This window comes from Athene noctua, chromosome 23, assembly GCF_965140245.1.
Source record: "Athene noctua chromosome 23, bAthNoc1.hap1.1, whole genome shotgun sequence".
NCBI lineage: Eukaryota > Metazoa > Chordata > Aves > Strigiformes > Strigidae > Athene > Athene noctua.
In genome coordinates, this window is record NC_134059.1 from 6522486 (window position 1) to 6544196 (window position 21711).

General features: G+C 47.2%; 1 protein-coding gene across 1 annotated transcript; it reads right to left on the reverse strand.

The window, feature by feature from the left end:
- Positions 1 to 12: 12 nt before the first annotated feature.
- ELK4 (ETS transcription factor ELK4) lies at positions 13 to 15766 on the reverse strand. The gene is made up of 5 exons (XM_074925396.1): positions 15499 to 15766; positions 6619 to 6834; positions 4290 to 5213; positions 3006 to 3122; positions 13 to 1861 (listed from the first exon to the last, which is right to left on the reverse strand). The coding sequence occupies exons 2-5, from the start codon at positions 6823 to 6825 to the stop codon at positions 1763 to 1765; spliced, it is 1347 nt and encodes a 448-aa protein (XP_074781497.1). The 5' UTR covers positions 6826 to 6834; positions 15499 to 15766; the 3' UTR covers positions 13 to 1762.
- Positions 15767 to 21711: the final 5945 nt, after the last annotated feature.

The window sequence follows — 21711 nt, forward strand, 5'->3', positions numbered from 1 at the left end:
TCGGATGTCATGTCAGGAACATACTAAGTGGTTTACATATTTCAATGCTAGAATATAGAAAGATAACATCACTGCAGTAAATTAAGTCTTGGGTATTGTCATACGCTTTTAAAGTGAATTCAGAGTCTGCACAAGTGGCAAAAGGAAAACTTGGGAGAGCTCGAGTTCACCACTTATCCATAAAACAGGTGCAATATATACAGCGTACACTGTCAGCTCCTCTTGCTGTAAAGGTACAATCTTCCTCTGCTCATTAAAACTTTGAAGACAGCCAGTGAGGTTGCCAAAGCAGAGAGAGGGTCTCCATCTCTTTTCTAATGGGTATTTTACAGAGAAGATTATCTTACGTCACCAACTCAATGTACACAGTAGCAAGGAGAAGTTGCTGCCTGACACCAGATGCCCAAAGTGGGAGGGCACGGGGCCCAGCACCCACAGACCACGAGAGTCACCCAGCCTCTGAGGGGCCGTGAGAGGAAAGTCTCTCTTCTTTCATTCCTCAGTTCTCTTAAAAGGCCTCCTGAATTGTAAAAATCCTAACTCCAAATTTCATTTCATCAGTGTTTCAACTGGCTCTGGAAACTAATCTCGTATTAACCTGCACACACAGCCACCAAGAAAAGGAATGCAAAGCACAAATTTACAAGTAGGCTGGTAGGCTGTGGTACCCCTCTCAGGTAGCTGTACACACCGAGCCTTACTTATTTTGGATCCGAGTGCTTCCTCAAATTAAAAAAAGCAATAGATCTAATGCAAAACTTGAGATAAGAGCTGGTAGGAGAGATGCTTCTCCCCTTCAACTGTGGGCAAAGAGCGGTAACGCTAGTGCTCGGACGTTAGTGTTCTCACCCACTGTCTGGGTCTGAAACTCCAGCATCGGGCAGCAACCTCACCAAATACAGACGCACCCTCAAAACCGCATGTAACATCCACCATCCTGCCAATCTTCTAGCAAGTGAGATTACAGGCTTTGTAACAGGTCTCTGGCACAAGAAATGTTTGGACTTGAGCATTCAAACTCTCTGAGAACTGAAAGGAACCAATCCCACCATTCATTTGTCTCCAGACCTCGCCTCCTCAGCCAAGGGAGGGCGGGGAAGCACCCAGAAGCTAACCAGGCCACTTCTCCGAGGGGCTGGACTGTCGGTAGGCATCGCCATTCAAAAATTGTCCGTATCTCAGGAACACAAACATTTGAATATTCCTTGAAAAATTTCTCCCTGCAAAAAGACAAGATGTTTTTACAGCAGAAAAGACGCGGGCTGTTTTGTTGCTGCAGAAGTTATCAGGCCCCAAGGCAAAGCTGAATGCACACACCCCTTTCCAAAGCATTTCCTGGAATGCCAGCTTCTTTCATGATTAGATTTCTTCTTGCCAAGCACAGGAAGCAGAAGAACAGAGGGTTTTTCCAAGAGTCACAGAGAAAAGACTTCTCTGATAGGGTTTACTGCAATCAGTGCAGACTCAGTTACTGCAACACCAACTGAAACTCCCTTTAACCATAGGGAAGTCTTCCAGACCAAGGAGGGAAGAGGAGAGACTGGAGCTTCAGCTCCTATTAAGGCGTTTGCATATACATTCCCAACCTGGGTCTTCAAAAAAGGGAATTTTGCAAAAAAGGCATTTTATTTGGGAATGGCAAAAACTATGATTGTTGATAATCTCTGTGGAATTATAAATTGCTCATTTAAAAAACATGGTTAAATATAAGTGTCATATCTTTCCCTTGCTTGCCAATACGTCCTTCCCGTGAGTTCATGTGCTATGTCTTCTGTAGATCGGGAGAAAACGGGCCAGGGGTAGAGGGTCCATCCAGTCCAGACAGAGTAAATGGGCCATGACTGTTCAGCACTGATGGAAACTAAGAGACAAAACAAAAATGATTAGGGAAGAGGCAATTTTAATTTACTGTTCCTCTCATACCTGTGAATGTGAGGAGCTCCCTCACAAAAAAACCCAATACAAAACACAACAAAGAAAAAAAAAAAACAAAACAAACAACTAAACAGTCAAAGAATCTTCTTGGCTTCCCCCAAGTAATTAACTTTTTAAATGCCACAGCATCACAGCAGCAACGCAGCTGCTATAACCAGCCTCACCAGGGCCCTGCCTGTAAGCTCTGCACTGAGCCCTGCCTAGGTCCTGAACCCGTAAGTGACTTTAATACAGGTTGTTGGGAAACCATGGTCTAAATGGTTCCTCAGTTAATTATCAGCTATTTATAGAGAAAAACCTCCAGCATATTTTCAGACCTACTTGTTTATTTCCTATTCTCACGGTACATATAAGCTACTTCCTTCATCTCCATGGAGATGACCGATACAAACCCAAAAGGCAACTAGTTAAATTTTCCCCCTTGCCTAAGCAGACTCAGGCAACAGATGTGGTTATTCCAATTTCAAAGTGGAAGGTGAAGGAAGAGCACGAGTAATTACAACTTAACGATATATATATTTTTTTAAAATATAGGGGAATTTTTTCCTGATTATTAGTTAAACAAAAATATTTATTAAAAACAGTGAAGCTGAGAATTTCCAAACAGAAGACACAACACAGAGATCATAAAGAACTGTGCTATGTATTGCCACAGAGATCACACACACCATCTTCCTTCTTACTAGTGATGACATTTAATTAATATCTTTCAACGGAAGAGACTGTTAACAACTTATTAAAACCACCAATACCATAGCAAAATTCAATTTCCACAAAATCTCAACCTGTTAAGTTACAAGGAGCCAAGTTTTACAGGAAGAACAGACCAAAATCTAACTACAGCACAGACTGCTATTAATTTAAAACATTTCTGAAAAACCAACATTTACTATACCCTTAAATAAAACTGGATAAACACTAAAGTTAAACACTCTCAAAAGCTGAAAGAAGGGATAGAAAATAAAGATCACTGTTTTGCTTCTTCATCAGTATTTCGGCTGATTCCTGCAGGTCTACTGAGGAAGGTACTGAAAAGCACAGAGAGATTGGCTAAACTTGCTGGAACTTACCTGAAAGAGTGTGTTAGCACCTTGCAACCTTGCAGGACTGAGAGGAGCAACTGGGCTTAGCGTACTCCAGAAGTGAATACTGGAGAGCAAGGGACTTGGGGTCAGCAAGATGGGAGTCTGCAAAACACAGGAAGACACTCAGCTGTGTGAAACCTGCACCGTAAATAACACAGAGCACGCGTAAATCCTGCCCCTACAGCTGCGAAGGGCTGGCTCCAAATTTCAGAACTCCCATTGCCTCTTTCTGCCTCCTCCCTCCTCCTCCTCCTCCCTTCAAAGCCCCCAGCAGCAGGAGGCACCATCCGGCCCTCCCTCCCCTCGCTGAGCAACTGGCTCTTGTTTCCCCACAGCTGCCAGATCCCACAGCAAACCAGCTCCTCCTGCAACCCCCTGCACAGCACCTGCAAGGGACTTCGGAAAACTCAAGTCTATGAATTGAAAAAGAGCAGGCAGTGGGCACACACACGGTCCGGGTGGCACTGAGGACGTAAGCCACCACAAAAGACATCGACATCCAGCTTCTGAATATTCCAGATGTTCCAGGTTCACAGGCCAAACACTGCACAGGGTGCCAAAAGAGCAACTCCCCTTGATTTTATTTCCCCCCCCCCCCCCCCCCCCGTCTTCAGCCATTTCAGTTTTCAGTCAGCAGTTTCCCTACGGTTTCTCTCTAATTCCAATTTATTACAGGAAAAAGATTAAATATATACAGAACAATTTAACAGCCTAGTTGGATTCAGTTCTCTTCCAAATTTTCCATGAGGCGTAAAAGCTTTCCCTTCCCCCACAAAGATAACAACCAAATTAAGCAGCTGTTAAATCACTATACTCTGGTCTTCAGTAAATGGCTACTAAATCGAGCAAAAGAAAGCTGCTACATGGACACCTTCATGGTTCTCTATCTGTAAAACATTTTCAGAATCAGCCTGAAGGATAAGGGCAGGGTTTAGGGGTTTTGAAATAATTCAATATCACCCTGGCAAGATTTACAAAGGACCCTGCTGGTGCTGGTTTGGGTTTTGCCTCCACATGCTAACACAGTACCCACGTGTACAGCTGACGTACCACTTGGGCACACTTTGGGGTGGAAGCTAATACAGATTATGAATAAAATTTATGTTTTATAAAAAAAATGGGAGTGACATCCTGAGTTTCAGAACTCCAAATACAAATCTACCGACTATTCATTTTCCACTTGCCTTCCTTTACTGTTTTAAAATATAACATAACCACTATTGTTACTTAAAAAAACCCAACCAACAAACAGGAAGGGAATCGGGTTACCTGAGAGAAAAGTGCTGGAGTAAGAGAAGCAGTTGGGAGAGAAGGACTCAGAATCCCCAGAGGACTTGGATCGCTGCCTGTAATGACGAGGGTAGGAGCCAACTCCAGCCCTTTGGGTTTTTTAGATCTGGAGAGGTGATTGGCAAATTCCTTCTCCAGCACAGATGAATCCTGCTCTTTGGGCTCTGGGGATTGGTGCTGAAGGCTCTGAGCCTGCTCCAGCTGCTGAGAAGTCACGGACTCTATGTCCGTGTCAATGTCCAGGTCAGGATTAGAGCTCAGGGGCGGCGACGGGGGCGTGGAAGGAACTTGCAGAGTGGGAGAAACTGAGGATATGGGTGGAGTTGGGGTGAAGCTGGTGGTTAAGTTTGGCAAAGGTGCTGGAGCTTCAGGGACAGTTAACTTGGGTAGAACAAGCGTCTCCAAGGTCTGGAGAGTTTCTTCTGATCCCAGGGGAAGAGAGGATGCGGTCGAAGTGGCAGAAGCAGTGGAAGTGGCAGGGACTGTTGAAGTGGTAGAGACCAGGGGGACAGATGGAGGCTTTTTGGAGGGCATGGTGACAAATTTGATGACAGAGGGTGTTGGATCCTGAGCAGGTTTCTTCTCTGACAGCTTCTCAGCTGGATTCTCAATCTTGATGGACCTGAAGAGTTTTACGCTGGAAGAGTTCAGGGAGTTCAGAGTAAAAGAGGAGTACAAGCCTGAGTGGATATAGTCATTGCGGCTGGAGGATTTAGCACACGTCTGAGACTTCTCCTTCCCACAGTTTTCCACGTCCTTTGGAGCACTGCTAACTTCTGCAAAACCAGTCACTTCAGGGTCTCCTTCTATACGGCCCACGACAAGTGGATCCATATTTAAAATCTCCGGATAAGAAACAAACTTGTACACAAACTTCTTACCATTCACTTTTTTAATGATATTCTGTGGGCAAGAAGATACATATATTTAGACCTTCTTCAGATTAATTTTCTTCCTACAAACACTGCCTAAAATGGACTGAGGAATTACAGTCTGTAATCTTTCATCAAAAATCGTTTCTTTTTTCTTTTCTTAAAAACACCCTGCATTCTTGTCATTCAGTTACTCCCAAAGTATCACTTCCAGATCTCGCAGACAAAACACTAAACCAGCTGAGCTTAACCTGACATTAAATACACTAACAGCAGCCTTAAAACTGCCCAGCAGTTCTGTTTAACATATTTTAAAAGATCAACTAAGAAACAAACAAAAAAAAAATACAAATTGCCCCCATCAAAGATCACTGACCTGGGTACAGTAAGTGTAATCTAACAGGAGAACCTGCAGAATCAAAGCTTACAGGTTTGCAGAATTCAGAGCTAGTACTTCAAATCGAACTACCTTTATTCTTAATAAGATGAGTGGCTGAACGAGTCAGCAGAATGTAGGCTAATCAGCTATTTCAATACCACAAAATAGCATATGTCAAACTTGTTTTGCTCCTAAGTGAAATGCCACACACAATCTGGATTGAAGAAGATTTTTATTTATCGTACAATTATTATTGCTGAGACCTCTCAGTACAAAGTCAGCTTTGTGTCGCCCAATAATAAACCCCAAGCAACATACCACCTGCTACAGGCTGACAGGTTCCTCAGAAACTCTGTTTTATTTTTTCTCTCGTACACCCACACAATAACAGTTGTGGGATAAACGGCTCATTGAAACGAAGGTAAGACTCCCACACTGTGGTTCTAGTTCAGCTTTTTGACACTACCTGTGCACTAATGAAAGGCTCTCCGAGTTATTAGAAGACATTAGCTAAACAAGAGAAGATCTTACTCTGCTGGACCTAAGCTTGCTGACCTCATTAGAAGTGCAATTCTGACTACATGGAGAAAAAGAAAAATACTTTGGGCTGCTTCACTGAAAATCCTTAGTTTGACAGCCCCTTCGTGGAGACAACTGCAGAAAAGAGCTCCAAGTGGTGCAATGTTCACCATCTCAGTCATCATTCTGCTGCTTAAACTGGAGTGCTGAGGATTTTAACCCTTGCAAGGGCACATATTTTTGGAAAGGGGATTAGTATTCAAAGACAAATTTGTATTAGCGAAGACGTAAATCAAAGAAGATAAAATTTTGCACAAAGCTCTCTTGAACCTTACAAAATAACCACTGGGTACGAAATGCAGCACAATGATAAATGGAAGAAAAAGCCCTCTAAACATAAACTAGTACAGCTTACTTAAGTCTGGGAGACAGAAGTGACACCTATCCCCTTGAAGAAAAGGAAACAGGAAACAAAGCTCATTAGGCAGAAGCTGGTAAGATGGATAAGGATTTGAGGTGGATTTACAGACTTTGTTACCTTCACATAATAGTATCTGAGAGCACGGCTGAGTTTATCGTAGTTCATACTGGGCTTGTTCTTGCGGATTCCCCAGAGTCTGGCCACCTCCTCTGCCTGCAGCAGTTTGAACTCCCCGTCGTTGGAGGTCCAACAGATGATATTCTTGTTCTGAGGCTCTTGGAGGAGTTGGAGGAGGAACTGCCACAGGGTGATAGCACTGTCCATAGCAGTAAGCTGAAATTCAGAAAGGCAGGTAAGAGGCAACAGATTAAGAACAGCACATTTTCTTCGTCTCCCTAGAAGGGGGTAATGGAGCAGAGATGTTATTTCCAAAGCCAGCAAGAGTAAAAATTATTAGTCACCAGTCGTGAAAGATGTTCCCTGCAGAACAGAGAGGCTGAGAGCCAACTGCTGTCGTCTCCTCCCACATGTCAGTACTTTTCACATGGGTTATATTTAGCCTCATTTAACTAAATCAGGTCACTTTGGGTAAGTTGCAATGAGTCACTATCCAAAAAAAATTTTTTCTAAGTTGTTCCATGTTCACCCACTCTGACTTGTACTGCTTTAGGAGAAAGAGCTCAGGTACACCCAGGTAAAAACCAAACCACCCACTCGCCTCCTCCTTTCCTTACCTGCACCCACCTCCAAGCTGGGTATCTTCAAGAAAACACAGCAGATCAAGTAACTGCTTCAGCTACGTGAAGATGCCAGTGCAGAGCAACTCAATTTTCCTTCCGTTCACATTTCTACCGCTCCTTTGTAAGCAGTCCTCTCAATCAACCCCCAGTCCCCTCTCTTTCAAATCTTTCTCTTCCAGATATCATCCCTGTCTTCGCTTTCATGTTCACTCTCTTAGAAAACAAAATGATTTCAAATGTTCCCTTTGCTTTTCTCTTGATTCCTGCCACGTCTTACCTACATCAGCCATTTAGGCTGAGACTTTCTAGGACTAGTATCTGTCAGCTGATTCATGCACTTCCAACGTGGTTTTCTTGCACTGAAGCTGCCGATGTATAAATTCATCCAGGACAGACCAGGCAGCAGAGAGGACATTTTTCCTTGACCATACCCAATTACACAAAACAGTACTTCCACGGATATTTTCAAGCAGAGTACTAATAATCTTGTCGGCACATGGGAAATATAAGATACGCTGTGAATTAAACCAGGTAAAACGATACTAATTCAGTATCCCATACAGATTCTCTTATTCCAGAACAGAACAGCTTCTATTAATGCAGCTTAGACTTCCTCCAATGAAATAAAAACAAACCCAGCCACTCTGGAATAAGAACCATCACGACGAATTACACCAAAAATGTTTTGATGTTTAACTGCTGATGTGTAACTGCTGGATTGTTTGGGGTTTTTTTTTCTCCTCCCCCTACACAGTCAAACCTCAATAAAAGGCAAACCTAAAGAGCACAGGGATTTCCATCGGGGCGAATCTGCAGCCTGAGCGACCAAATGCTCTTCACAAGCAGAAGCTCCAGAACAAGAAGCATCAAGTCCAACTTCAGCAAGCAGGCCCCACGCCCCTATTGTTTGAAGTCCCTGTATACGCAGAGATGGATAAGTTTAAGATTCAGTCGAGACTGCCAGTTCATCTTTGTTCCCAAAGCCTTTTATTCCAATCTCATTACTGCCCAGCACTTATCCAGCCCTATATAAGGAAGAGAACGGTCTACATGTCAGAGCTTCAGCATTTAGTCAGCCCAGTAAAAGGATTACTGCTGACAGTTTACACAGGACTGCACATTCTTATTTAAATAAGGTGCCCTAGGGCAGGTACTTTTTTGGGCACAGCCCGATGCATTTAACCTATTTTTAAGAATACCTGCCTAATGGCATGCTTACATGACTACACAGGGATGTTACATTGATCAAGTCAGTTAAATTGCTGCAATTACAAGGAACGATCTCAAAATGAAGGACACCCACACCACCTTGTTATGCTGGCCTAAGGTGCTTTCCTTGTTAATTACTGTATGCATACAACTCCATGCTTGCCCAAATTAATTGCTGGGTACTCCCAAGAAAATATCAGCTGCTGAACACTGTGCTTTGAGACTCTTCCCACACCGCACCGTGGCACGCCAGCTGAACCATACAGGAACTCGGGGCCAGGCAACCACATTGAAACTCTTCCAGGACTTCTCCTCCGACTCGTATTCGCATTTGCCAATAACATTTCATATCTGCCTACTGGCAACGCAGAGGACGTGCACGCCACGGAGCATCGCAAAGCGGAGCCTCATTATCCTGTCAGGATGATGCACATGCATGGGGTGTTGTGTAGACATAAGGACTTGATTCTACCATTCTGCAGAGCTGTCAATACTGGTGATATGTGTTAACAGAGAAAGAGCAGGAAAATGAAGTTGAGTGATTATTCCCACGCTACATTTATCTACAGCACTTTGAAAACCCATAAGCAGCACTGCACCAAATAGCGCTGACTGATGCAATGGGAGGCAATCACATCGAAATTAGATTAGCAGCAGAATTTCAGAGTGGCAAAGGCTTTTTTTTTTTTTTTTTCCTCCTCCTAAAATTCCATGCAGATTTCACCCCAGAATTTAAATGCTATTATTTCACTGGGCTGCTTCCCTTCAGCAAGAAGTACCTCGCCGTTATCTCAAAGCTCACCCACTTCTGCGGCAGCCAGGCGTTATTGCCTAGGTCAGAGCTGGTTCTGAATCGAGCTCGAGAGGCACCATGCTGAGACACCAGCACGAAGTTCAGCAAGAGAGGGTACGTGTGGAGTGACCAAAATGATGGAAGATACAATTATTTTTTTTTTAAATAAAAAAATAACCTTTCCCAGTGATGAGCTGTGTTGTTCTGAAGAGCATTTGCCAAAATAAATTAAAAAAAAAAAAAAAAAGAGTTCATGCTGCCTTAATCCCAAATACTGCAGCTTTCTGGCTGGATCATTCTCCCAAGGGCAGCTACAGACCGGACGAGGGTGTTAGATTGATCAAGTTACTCCTGATATTTCTGGTATTTACAGGCTTTATGGTTGTCATGATTCCGTCCATCATTTGGTGGATACATTGCACATCCTCAGCACCCTCTACTTTAAAAAGTCATGTCACACATTAACAACAGGGTGGAAAAGTTTTACTTATTCCTTGGCTGGCGTAGAATGGGAGAGCACTTTGGAATTGTTAATGGATAGGTTATATTGCATATGAGAGAATTAATGCTCCTCTTTACTAAATATTTATTGCGTGCATCTAGGGGAAGCAATGGAGAGATACCTCAGTGGAATTGGGAGCAGAGAGTTTTTTCTGAAGATTATGCACAGACAAAGGGAAGGCCAGAAAATAACCCTCCAAGTTGGTCAAAGCAATGGGCTCACAGGTGGGTCTTGCCACTTCAGAGTCCAGGAATAAGCTGTAACTGGGAAAATGTAATATGTATACAGGAGACAACGTTGTATCATGAACCGAGACATCTCATTTAACTTTTTTATTAAAGTTGCTTTGATACAGCCCAAGACTACATCAAAGAACTGTTGCTTCTTCAGGAAAAAGCAGAATAAAAAAAAAAAAAAAAACAAACAACAAACACATCACACAAGATGTAAAATTAAAACCAGTATAGGCGAGATGTGCAGTTCTCTTTGTTCAAGAAGAACCAAGTAGCATGTTAAAAAGGTTCTTCCTTCTTCAGCACCTGGGGCACAAGGGGCGGGTGCCTTTCATGAGCCTTTACCTTGCAACCACAGGGGCTGAGCAGCGGTTCAGGCTCCTCACGCTACCCACGTTTTGCAGAACATCTTCAGCTGCCCCGGACCAGCTGTTAGAGAGGCTCCTGTCCACGGCACAGCCATTCTCAGGGCCACGTACTCAAAAGCATCCCACTCCTGCGTTGACACTGGAAGGAATTCAGAAGATCCTCTTGTTCTTTTTATTCAGGCATACAGCAAAGCCCACACTCTTCAGAGATGTTACAGGCCCACTAGTTAGAGAAACTAAAGAAATCAGGATGAGGACAGGAACCCACTGTCCCACTCCTACTCTGCACTAACAATAGTGAGATGTTACTTTTTCCTCACAATTTCTAAACAGCACTGCAACTTCTTTCAAAACTACGACTCCTTTCATGAAAAGGCATCAATCTCCTAGTACAGCTCCCCGTCAGCATAAAAAGCCTAGTAGTTTGATTGCTTTTTCTTCAAGATGAATACACCAATAATTACAAGCACAACACAGCAAACCGTCTTTTTGCTGAAGGTTATTTTCCTTATAAGAGTCTACGGAGGAAGAAAATGGTCTAATTTGAAAAGACAATGAGGGAATTAAGCGGAGAGGCAATAGTGCTGCTTATGACGACGGCCTTTCCACTTCTGCACCGTTTGAGTAAGAGGAAAAAATAGTTGCTAGAGGCAGAGGGCAGTTATACTTTGTAATGAGTATGCTAAAATAGAGCACTATTATTGTCTTGAGATCTTCTCTGACGCCTACAGATGACCCTTGAAGTATACCAAGTAGCTGACAGAATTTGGCTGCAGTACTCTAAATACAAGTGCTGCAAACTTGAGCTTTCTCGTGTTGCTGCAGCTTTGGTTTAGGCCTTGACTTTACAAAGCCTTGAGTTCACCGAAGAGCCAGGACACGAGATATGTAGATATGTATCTTTTCCGGTGACTTCTCCTCGTGCATCTGTGCCACAACGCGCTCCACGCAACCCCTTTGATTACAGAGCCTCAAGGCTTTGCGTCTTCTGTGGAAGGAGCGCACGCAGGCGCTGGGTGGCGGAGCAGACAGGAGAGCAGTTTAGGAAGTGGCATGTGGTAATCTTCCCCGTGGCCAGCAGCTATACTTACTACTGCAAAACTCACTCAAGGGTTCATCCCTGCATGCTCTGAAAGGAGAGGGACACCTCGCTGTGCCCCAGCAAGGCAGCAGCCAGCCAGGCCCTGAGAAGGCAGCAGAGGCAGGACCAGAGCAGAGGGGTTCTGCCCTAACCCCCGTCTTCAAGGCCTTTTGGCAGATTTTCTGTGCTTTGACTCAACACCAAGAAGAGCTCGAGTCATCTTTCACCTCGATTTGTTCCAACAGCCTCTTACAAGCATCTGCAGCCTGATGACTTCTGCAGATGGACTGAAACAAGCAGTCAGGTCTACAGCCTCGTCAGAACCCACACAGAAACAAGGGATGGTGCAAAGGAAAGAAAGGACGTCACCCAGACGTTGCACAGCGAGGACAAAACCATCACTACCACATATTTAAATGGCAGGGTTACAGCTGTCCAGGTACCAACACAGAAGTGACATCTCAAAGGATGCAGCACAGAGGTAAACACGGAGCGACACAGAAACCTCAGATCACAAACACTTTGCTTAAAAAAAAAAAAAACCCAACAAAAAAACCCAACAAAAAACCAAACATAAACAGCAGCAACAGTAACTTGGAGATGGTCTCGGGGACCTCACACTTAATGGTGCAAGTCGGATGTTCAGCAGGTGAGCAAATTTAAGTCTTTACACAATTCCAGGAAAACCGGACTTGCTGTGCAGACAACACACGAGCACCCCGCACACGCGCAGCAAAGCTGAGCTGGTTAGACTTTCCTGTGCAGAACCATTCCCGTGGTTTCTTAACAGTTTAAGATGGCCATGGTGTGTGAACAGAAGGAATTTGTAGACAATAACTCCTACTACGTTGCGCAATATTCCTGTGGACACAAGGCCTTGATAGTTGTTCCAGGAAAATAAACAACAAAATAACTTCGGCTGAAGGAGATTTTTGGAGGTCACAGGTCCAACTCTTTGTTCAAAACGGGGTTAACCTCAAAATCAGAGCGGGCTTTTTAGTGTCTTTGTCCAGGCAACTAGATAAAGAAAGGGCTGTCCTATTCCTTTTATTTTAGTAAAGGGACAAAGAGGTGTAACACTGCTGATGAAGTATCTAATTCGGTGGTTATCAACACACAACCAAGCACCTGTTTCATTAGCGCAGCACATAAAATATCCCATTACTAATAAACCTTTCCTAAAATATTTTCAAGCTCCTGGGACTGCAATTCAGCTGAACTTTTAGGATTTTTACTTTTAGAATTTTATCAATTTTGATTCGTTTTAAAAAAAGCCTGCTACCCAACACATATGAAACCTACTGTCCAAAAACCATCCTCAGGGTGCCAGTAACTAACTACTGACGTACTCTGACATGGTGGGAAGCATGTAAGGGTATTTAGACCTTTTCCAGACCGCGCAGAGCACTATAAAAATACTTCAACTACCGTCACACTCGTTTTGTTAGCTTACTTCCCAAAGACAGGTGAATTACCAGTTAAAAGCCTACTATATGTGTAAAAAAAAGTTACTATTTACAAGGAATTAAACTGGAGATTCATACTTCTACATCTGCAACATCACTGTTAAATCCAAACCCTGACAGCTGGTAACAGCGGTATACAAATGATACCTTCTCTGAATGCTAAAATCAGGCAAGAATAAGAAAAAAAAACACCCTCCAATAAATTCTTGTCTTCCCTCTTGGCTCTAGCATTCACCACAGTGTTGTTTCCAAACCAGTCAGGAAAATCAGCTTGTTCTGAAGGAAAAACCATGTTATCAAGGCAGGAAGCTCCTTGGAAGGAAATGTTGGAGGATGTCCTCATGATAAGAGCTGCTCCAGAGTTTTCACTGCCTAATCCCGCTCCAAGTTTGACAGTTTTACTTACTTAAAACAAACGCTGCAATAGATTTTGGGTTCTCGGCTCAGAAATCAAGTTACTTTACATGAAATTAAGGGGTTAGCAAATATTTTGGGGTTTAGGAGCAAATTGTTTCAGCTTTTTAACTCCTGTCTGAGGAATGAGTACTTCATTTTCTTAGTAAGCCTTTTCCCATCTTGACCACCTCTCTGTATTAGCAAACAAGCCACGCAGGAGAACAGCAGCATCAGGATTCCCATCGCGCTTTACAGCTGAAGACTCGAGTTGGTCGTAGATGAGTCAAACAGCTTTTTTTGGTTTTTTGAATCTTGATAGAGACGATGGTGCCCACTTTGTTATCTAACGTGGCTTTGACTAGCACACCCTGAGACTTAAAAATGTTTGACCTCCTTCGAACGCAGCCAATAGAGGGATTTCAAAGCACAGTCCATGGGCTTTCTCCAGCTGTTACAAACATTCTGATCCTCCATCCCTGGCCAAGGATGACTGACATCCCAGCATAGCTAGCTTTATGGACAGCACACCTCATTTCCCTGCTTTTCTGAACTTGGATGACGAGTCTCCCTTTTCTACCTGTCCCTTTTACAGGATATGAGACCGAAGAGAACATGGGAAGGTTTAGGACAAATAGAATGAAATGCCTTTGAACAGTTACTGGGTTGGTTTTTGACACTGATTGTTTCCGAGTAAGGCATAAAAACACTTATTTCCCTGGAAGCTCCTCTCTTAAATAGATTACACTTGCTTCCTCCTTATCTACCACCACAATGGGCTAAGGGGAATGTTTACCAACAGCAGATTAAATCAGCTTCAATAGGCACAATGCCTCTGCTGAAAGTAAAAGCATCCTCGTAGGAGAATAAGGGGTCAGGTCTCTGCATCGTGCTATGGAGTCAACCCTGAACAAAAGGTTAAATGCTTCATGTTGATCCTAACTTTATTATGAAAAGGAAGTCTCATTTAAGATGGAAAAGGTTTCCTTTAATAATGTTTATAATACACTCAGCCTGGTTGCTATGACGATGGAACAACTATTCTCTACAAACAGGCGCTAAGACCCTAAAAATAAACAGGCCGACAAAAATCACGAACACGCAGCTTTGTCAGGCAGGCTGTGCCTGGTGCAGGGATCATGTTTGTTCTGAATGTGATGAAGATAAAGAAATGCTAATGACTCCGTTCTGCACCCACTGAACAGAGCCCTTGCCTACAAAGCGATTCCTGTATTTCTCAGGAGCTGCTACTTAAAAACATCACTAAAGCCAGAACTCCAGATCCCCCCCACACACACACCGGGGCAGGCAGCAGCACATCCGAAGTCAGTCTGTGAAAATAAGGTGAGTATTGTGAAAGTAGCACACAGCTACACGTATATATGCGTGTGTGTATGCATATAAAATAATAAAAGTGTAACTGCATGTATTTGCATACTTTCTCCATGGACTCACTTATTGATGTGGGTAGGCATCCACCCATTTCACAAGGAGTACACAAGTATTTAAAAAAAAATAGCAGCAGAGTCGGGAAGGAAAAAAAAAAAAAAAAAAAAGGCAACAAAACACAACCACTTGATCTCCGTCTCTCGCTCGCTCTCACATCAGCAGGGAGAGGCAAAGTCAGTCAGTCCCGAACGGCGACAGCTCCGAGGAACCCCCCCACCTCCCCCCGCCGCTCAGACCCCCCGCCCGAGCGCCGCTCGCCCGCTCAAGCCCAAAATCAAGCCACGAAGACACACGCACAGGGCGAGGGGCCCCGGGAGGGCTTCTCCCTCCTCCGGCCCCGCGTGGGAGGCGCCTCCAGCGCCGAGCGGGGAGCCCGGGGGGCACCGCGGGGCAGCGGCGGGGGCTGGGGAGGGGAACGGCCCCGGGCCGCCCCGCAGATCAAAGTCCCGCGGCCGCCCTTCGAGGCCGTCGCTTTCGTTTCTCGGCTTCCTGACACGGGCGAAGCCCCCACGCACACACACGCCCCCCCGCCATCACCGGGAGGTTCCCCCCGGCCCCTCCGCCGAGAGAATCCCCCGAGGCGGCGACTCCGCGGAGATGCCCCCAGCCCCCTGCTCCGGGATCCCGCCGCCCCCCCGCGGCCCCGCAGGGTCCCCGCTCCGGTCCCTCCCCCGCGCAGAGCGGAGCCCGTTCGCTCCGGGGCCGGAAACCGCCTCCCCGCTGTGCCCGGCCGCCGCGGGCGGGCCGGGCCGCCGCCACTCACCGAGGAGGAGCCCCGCCGGTGCCCGGGCGTCGCGGTCCCCTCGCGGCGGGCAGGTGCTGGGAGCGGCTCCCCCGCCGCCCTTCATGGCCGGGCGCCCCCCCGGCGGGCCGGGCGCCGGGCCCCCATCCCGGGCGGGAGGAGCCGGGCGAGCAGCGAAGGGCAGCGGTGCGGAGGCGGCGGGCGGGCCGGCCGGCCGCGGGGGGCAGCGGAGCGGCGGCGCGTTACATGGCGGGACGCGGAGCGCCAGTCCCTCCGCCGCGGAGCCTCCGCGGCCGCCGTAGCCCACACTTCCGCCCACGGACCCCGCAGGGGCGCGGGGCGCTCGAGGACGGCGGCCAATCCCCGCGCGGACCGGGGTCGCCGCTGACCAATGAGGAGGCGGCGCCCGCCCGCCGCTCGCAAAGGCCGCTGGGAAGGGTAGTCCGCGGGGGCCTAGCGCCCGCCCGGGCCGCTCGCAGCCATGTGCCCGCGGCCCGGTCCGGCCCCGCTCGGCTCGGGCGGCCCCGGGAGCCCGAGGCGTGAGCTGCGCCCTGGGGGACGTTTGCGACGCGTGTCACGAATCGCACGGAAGCCCCCGCGCTGCCGCCGGCGGAAAGGGGGGGGTGGAGGAGTGGGGCTGCGCAGCAGCGGGGTCCCCCTTGTCACAGCGAGGGCCGCGCCGCGACAGGGGCCGGGGCTCAGGATGACGCGAGCTGCAGAACAGTAAAATGTTTTTTAAAATTAAAAAGAGAAATCCCGCAAAACCGGGGAGGTTCTCAGGCAAAGCAAGGTGAAAGCGAGGGAGGAGAGGGGGCAACCCAGCGCCATCACCTTCCAGACGCCGCTGTGTGCTCTCGTGAGCTGAGCTCCCTCGTTTCTCCTGTACTGAGAAACTTGCACATAAAAAATATTTCTCCCCAGGAGAAAGGCACCACCACGCGCTTGTCCCCTCCCTGGGGAACGTGGTGGCACCAGGCCACTTGGTTTTAGAAACCCACCTGGATGTACCCCCTGCAGAGGGCTGCGGGGTTCAGCCAAGGCTCAGGGGACGTTCTCTGCTCCGGGATCTTTTCCATGGCTCACTCGATCCCAACGCGCCGGTGGCCAAAGGCACGATGCCTTCGCGCTCCCCTCAGATGGAGCAGGAGGGAGAGGCGACCCCGGGCTGGCTGCGGGAGACTGCACACGCAGCAGGAGCCTTAATCAGCCTGAAGCTCATTAACTCGGCCCATGCTCAACACACGAGTGGCCAGGAAACTGCTCTTCCACCGCCAGGTTGTTTATCGCTAAGGTGCGCTGCCTTGGCCTACAGATGAGGAGCCTCAGTCCTGAGGGATGTGCTAAAAAATAGCCACTCTTCGTACCAGTTTGAGAGCTGAGTTATTCTGCATTGGATCAGGCATCAGGAGCAGAAGGTGAAGCGCCGAGAAGGCAGCACTCTCCCACCTCCCTCCGATGAGCAAACAGCCCTCGCTGCTTCGCCATCAGATTCCCACCCATTGGCAGAGGAGAAAAAAAAAAAAAAAAAAAAATTAAGCAGCACTTCGCTGTCAAACACCGCACATGCCAAAACATGCAGCTTTTGGTTTCCTAGACACATGCCGGTAAAAGGTTAGCTTGCGTTAGGGCAAAGTCTTCCCTGCACATTGCACCCAACTGCCTTCTCACAAACCCGAGTCCTGCTCGATGCCGGGGTACAAGCCAAAGCACCACACAGCCGGGTACTTGTTGGGCAAGTACCATCATCCCCAAACACACGGGTTGTAGCTCAGAGCCTGGTTAAACCCTGAGCAGCTCCAGCTGCAGTTCATGCTGTGTCTAGGAAGGCCGGTTCTGCATTGTTACCATGTCATCTCCTTCAGCTGGTCCCGTTTCATGGAGCCAAGTGACAACCAAACGAAGTGAAAGGGAGCAAGATGGGGAAAGAAAATGATGCATTTCGCAATACCTTTAAATAATGCCTTTATCAGCACTTACTGCACACTCACAGGGGATCAGAAGGGAGATGAAAGCAGAGAAATCAAGGAAGTTTAGGGAATCGAGATGCCTTTTAACTGCAGGGAAGAAGTATAGACTTTTTCCCCCAAAGCATGCTTTCTGTCATGGGGAGAGAAGAAGTTTTCAGCACAACTGACCATTATTTATTTATTTACAGAAGTTAGCTACCACATTTTGAAATCAAATTAAGAGAATCGTTTCTGGTTTTCCCACCTCTGCTTTCAAAAAAAAAAAAAAATAAAAAAAAAAAGTGGGGGAGAAACTGGGCAGAGAGGGCAAGCAAAGGAAAAAAGACAAGAAAATCCTCCATAAAAGTCCACAGTCAGTTTCTTCAGCTTTCAAAATAATTAAAGCCCCTTTGGAATGAAAGCATGTGCTGTTTTCTTTTTCCTGTGGAAAACATCGGTCATTATACCCACAGAGCACTCCACCTTATCAGTACTCTCTTCCCTTGGGAATGCCCAAGCCAGGAAGCACTGACCCAGGAACAAAGGTCTGGAGCTCAGGAGGCCTTCTTCCCATGGCACTGAGCAGGAGCCTCTTCACCTCTACCTGATCCTCCGCGCTGCAGGTGACTCAAACACAACTAACCCTCCGCGGGTGAGCCAGACTTGCTAACAAACACCACAAGCCTTTGGTCAAGCATTTCCCTGCAGCCATCCCTCTTATCTTCTTCTGCCATGCTCCATCCTAACCTCTTGCTCTGTTTAGAGCTTGGACTCTTCTCTCACATTGAAACAAAAAAACAAAGAGGAAAATAAAGAAAAGCCCTGTGCTCTCTCAGACTCTTCCTGTAGAGTCACACGTGGGAGGTTTGCCAACATCTGCGTGTGTGTACCTCAAACAGAGCTAAATCCATTTCTCTGGGAAAGGATCAGCACCTGGCTTTGCCCAACTCGCTCGGAGTGCTCCTGAACCCAGCTCGTTTCTCCGAGAGCTCCTGCAGCCTTTGTGGCAGTGAACAACCTACGGGGCTGGCGCACGCCATGTCGTTTCCTTGAGTATCTTTTCCTCCTTTGGCACCGAGCATCGCTCACTTGCGAAGTGGGAGAATGATACAGCTCCGACAGGGAACATTTCACAAGATACGTGATCACACAAACCCGGTGTTTCAGCACGCGTGCCAGACTCAAGTGGGGTCCGAACATGTTTTGCAAAGCAAACAGCAGAGCTCCATCTCTGAGCACACCACCACAACTCCAGATTCTTCCCTGGCTTTGTTTCTACTTGCCATCAGCAAAATCTACCAGCACACCCCAAAACTTCTTATTTCCTTAGCACTCAGTTAGGGAACAATGCATGAGCTGAACCCAAAAATCCAGTGCAGGCTGCCACGGAAGAGGGACAGCACACAGAAACCAACTCCACTCCACCCCAGCAGCCAAAGGACGTGCAGGGCTTCAGCTCCAGCTGTATCAGCTGGGGTAACTCCACTGACAATCAAAGCATCTTTTTTAGACGGATAATAAATTTCCTGCTTTGTGCAACTCTCACTTTGTTCTGCTTCCCCTGCCGTGGGTTTGCAATCCAGCGTGGGCTTGTTCCTATCTTAGACAACATCACAAGGGAAAAAATATAGGACAGACAAAGGGATGGAATAAAATCAAGCAGGCAACAAGGCAGGATTTGGAAAAAGCTCATATGCAAAGACCTTTTAAAAAAGCAGCAGCTCGCACACAAAGGCATTTTAAAGAGAAAGAGGCAGCAGAAAAAGGAAGTCAAACAAATACATTTCAGTTGGGATTTCTGGTGAAGGTTAATCAGATGGCAGCACCTAGAAATAGATTTTGCAAGTTCTGAGGCAAGGACAAAGTCATAAAGTGATACGTAACTGCCACTTCTAGGAAAATGCAGGACAACTCAGTCAGAAAAGCGCAGAGATTTCTAAAAGCACTGACTTTCAAAAAAAAAGGAGAAATCTTACTGCAAGGTTCTGACATTGCCATCACGTGGTCGTGGCTTGGGAGAGTGACAGGAGGGAGCAGGGAAGCACAGGCACCAGGAAAGCCAGAAAATTATGCAACAGCTAATCGGACCCTAACGAGGCTTCGCTCCAGAATATGGAGGTGCTATTTTAATAGAGCTCCCAACTCTGAGACCGAGCTTTGCAGGAGTCCTGGAGTCGTGAAATAAACAGAACTCTATGAGAGGTTTCGTGCCTCATTAGTGAGAGGATACACTCACGAGGGAAAAGCCCTTCGATCAAGGAAGGGTTGGTTGTTTTTAAGGCTTCACAATGAAAATCCCCTCGCTGCTCTCTCAAGAGATCCTCTCAGGAAGCCTAATGTTCAGCACCTTCTCGGATCACCACGGCTTCAGTTACCAATATTGGTGCCTTAGAGCAACAGCTCCTCAGACACCCTTGGAGGAGAAGGGGGGGAAGGCAAGCCCCCCGCTTGCTTGGAGAAGCACCTGGGAGAAAGCCGGGTTGCTGGCCGCAGGCAGCAGGAGCAGCACCAGTCCCGTAGCAGCACGGATTCGCAGCGGGAAGGTCCAGCTCTGGGGCTGCCAACTGCCCCCTTACCCTACAGAAGCTCTACCAAAAAGTGGACACGAGTGCTAGTTTGCCTACGAGGCCTAGATGGTGCTAGTCATCAACTGACAAGTTTACAGCAGGAAATCTGCTGTCACTTGGTTCAGAGCAGCTTCCCACCCCGCTCACAACCCACGGCAAAGCTTCGCCACCCAGGTGAACGTAAATGCTCTTCGTAGAGACGCCACCCCAACGTCCCAGAACGTGGTGGCACTTGCTCATGCGGGAAATCGTCACTTCACAGAGGTCCCGGAGATGCTGCCGGATGCCCACGGAGTATTACAAGGCACAGAGGGGCCCACAAATACCAGCTGCCTTTGCTGAAGCTAAAAGGAGCGCAGGAAGATGGGAGAAGTAACTCAGTTCTCAACCTCGTGTTCCCTTTCACACCCAGGCTGCCAGTGATCTCGTATTTCTCAGACCTGATAAAGCCTTTTTGCACTCTGGCTTTTCAGCTCTCTGGGTTTCCTTTGCACAGAGCAACTCTGCCTCTGCTTTGGTGTTTGCTGCTGCTCTCAAAAAGCCACAGATTCACACTGGTTTCAAGCCCTTGTTATTTCTGAGGCCGTGAATTTAAAAGCCCCTGCCTCGAGGAGCCGGCAATCTGCACGCTCAGGGCGGGTAAGAGGCAGAGAGGAAGTTCAGCATCCTACAGCAGGCACTGGGTGGCTAATCCAGGCCACGAGCCTCCATCTCCACTCTCCCAGGAGATATTTGACTGGGGCAAGCCCGAGGCTCCTCAGCAGGCAGCCACAGAGGGGAGTTCACCGCTCTAGAGTTAAATACTTTGCTGGACGGGATGCGCAATGCCCACATCATACCACAGCTGTTAATACTCAAAGGAACGCCCAATATTTCATTACAGGAAAAAGCAGAATTTCCCAGTGACGTGAGAACTTCACTACACAGCGAGGAACTGGATGCAGCAGGAGAAAGGCTGGGGTTTTTACAGAAGGGTCAGTCTCCACTGACTCAGGTAGGCTTGGAGGTGGCATCTGTTAAAGCCTTAAAGTCGTGCACTCTGGTTATTACACAACGTTGCCAAACTAGTTTCCACCATGTTATCTACATAACCCTTCCCCTCCTAAAAGCACAATTCCCCTTGTGAAGTTCCCACATCCTGAATAAAATTCCTGAATACAACTCTTAAAAACCTCAGTGGTTCCACTCCTGGCCCGACCCAACAGCACCATCACAGCTGGGAACAACAGGGCAAAGTCAGGACCCATCGCGACCATTTAAATGACATCTAGAATTTCATTTCAGAGCCTGTTTGTGCAAACAACCCAAGGTCTGAAATAGAAGAGGTGAGAAGCAGACTGCAGCGCGCTCAGCTTTCTTAGCAAGGAGCTGTGAAACTGCAGTTGGGGAGAAATTGGTGTAGTTCACAGAGAAAAGCCAACGTTTCCAAAAGCGAACACAGCTCCGTGGATGTCAAATCACATATCTGATTTCCCCCCCCCCCCCCCCCCTCCCACCACATACTTTCTAAGCTAAAAAAAGGCTTTATCTGGGTGGATTTTCCAGGAAAGCTGGAAAGGATAAGCCCTTTCTGTGTCACTGCCCAGTTCCTGGATCAAATGATGAGAAATGGCACAGCTGACCAGATATTGTCACCCCCATCCTCTCCCACAGGGCTCCAGCCAGGGATTTATCACATCGGCCGAGAACCTTCCCCCAGCAAGGCAGCTGGGAGAAAACAC

Excerpts from the sequence above, each read along its gene's own strand:
- ELK4 (XM_074925396.1), bottom strand. The coding sequence starts at position 6,825 with ATGGACAGTGCTATCACCCTGTGGCAGTTCCTCCTCCAACTCCTCCAA. Across the intron at positions 5,214-6,618 it reads TCAGATACTATTATGTGAAG|AATATCATTAAAAAAGTGAA; the intron begins GTAACAAAGTCT and ends TCTTGCCCACAG. Across the intron at positions 1,862-3,005 it reads GTGCTAACACACTCTTTCAG|TTTCCATCAGTGCTGAACAG; the intron begins GTAAGTTCCAGC and ends TTTGTCTCTTAG.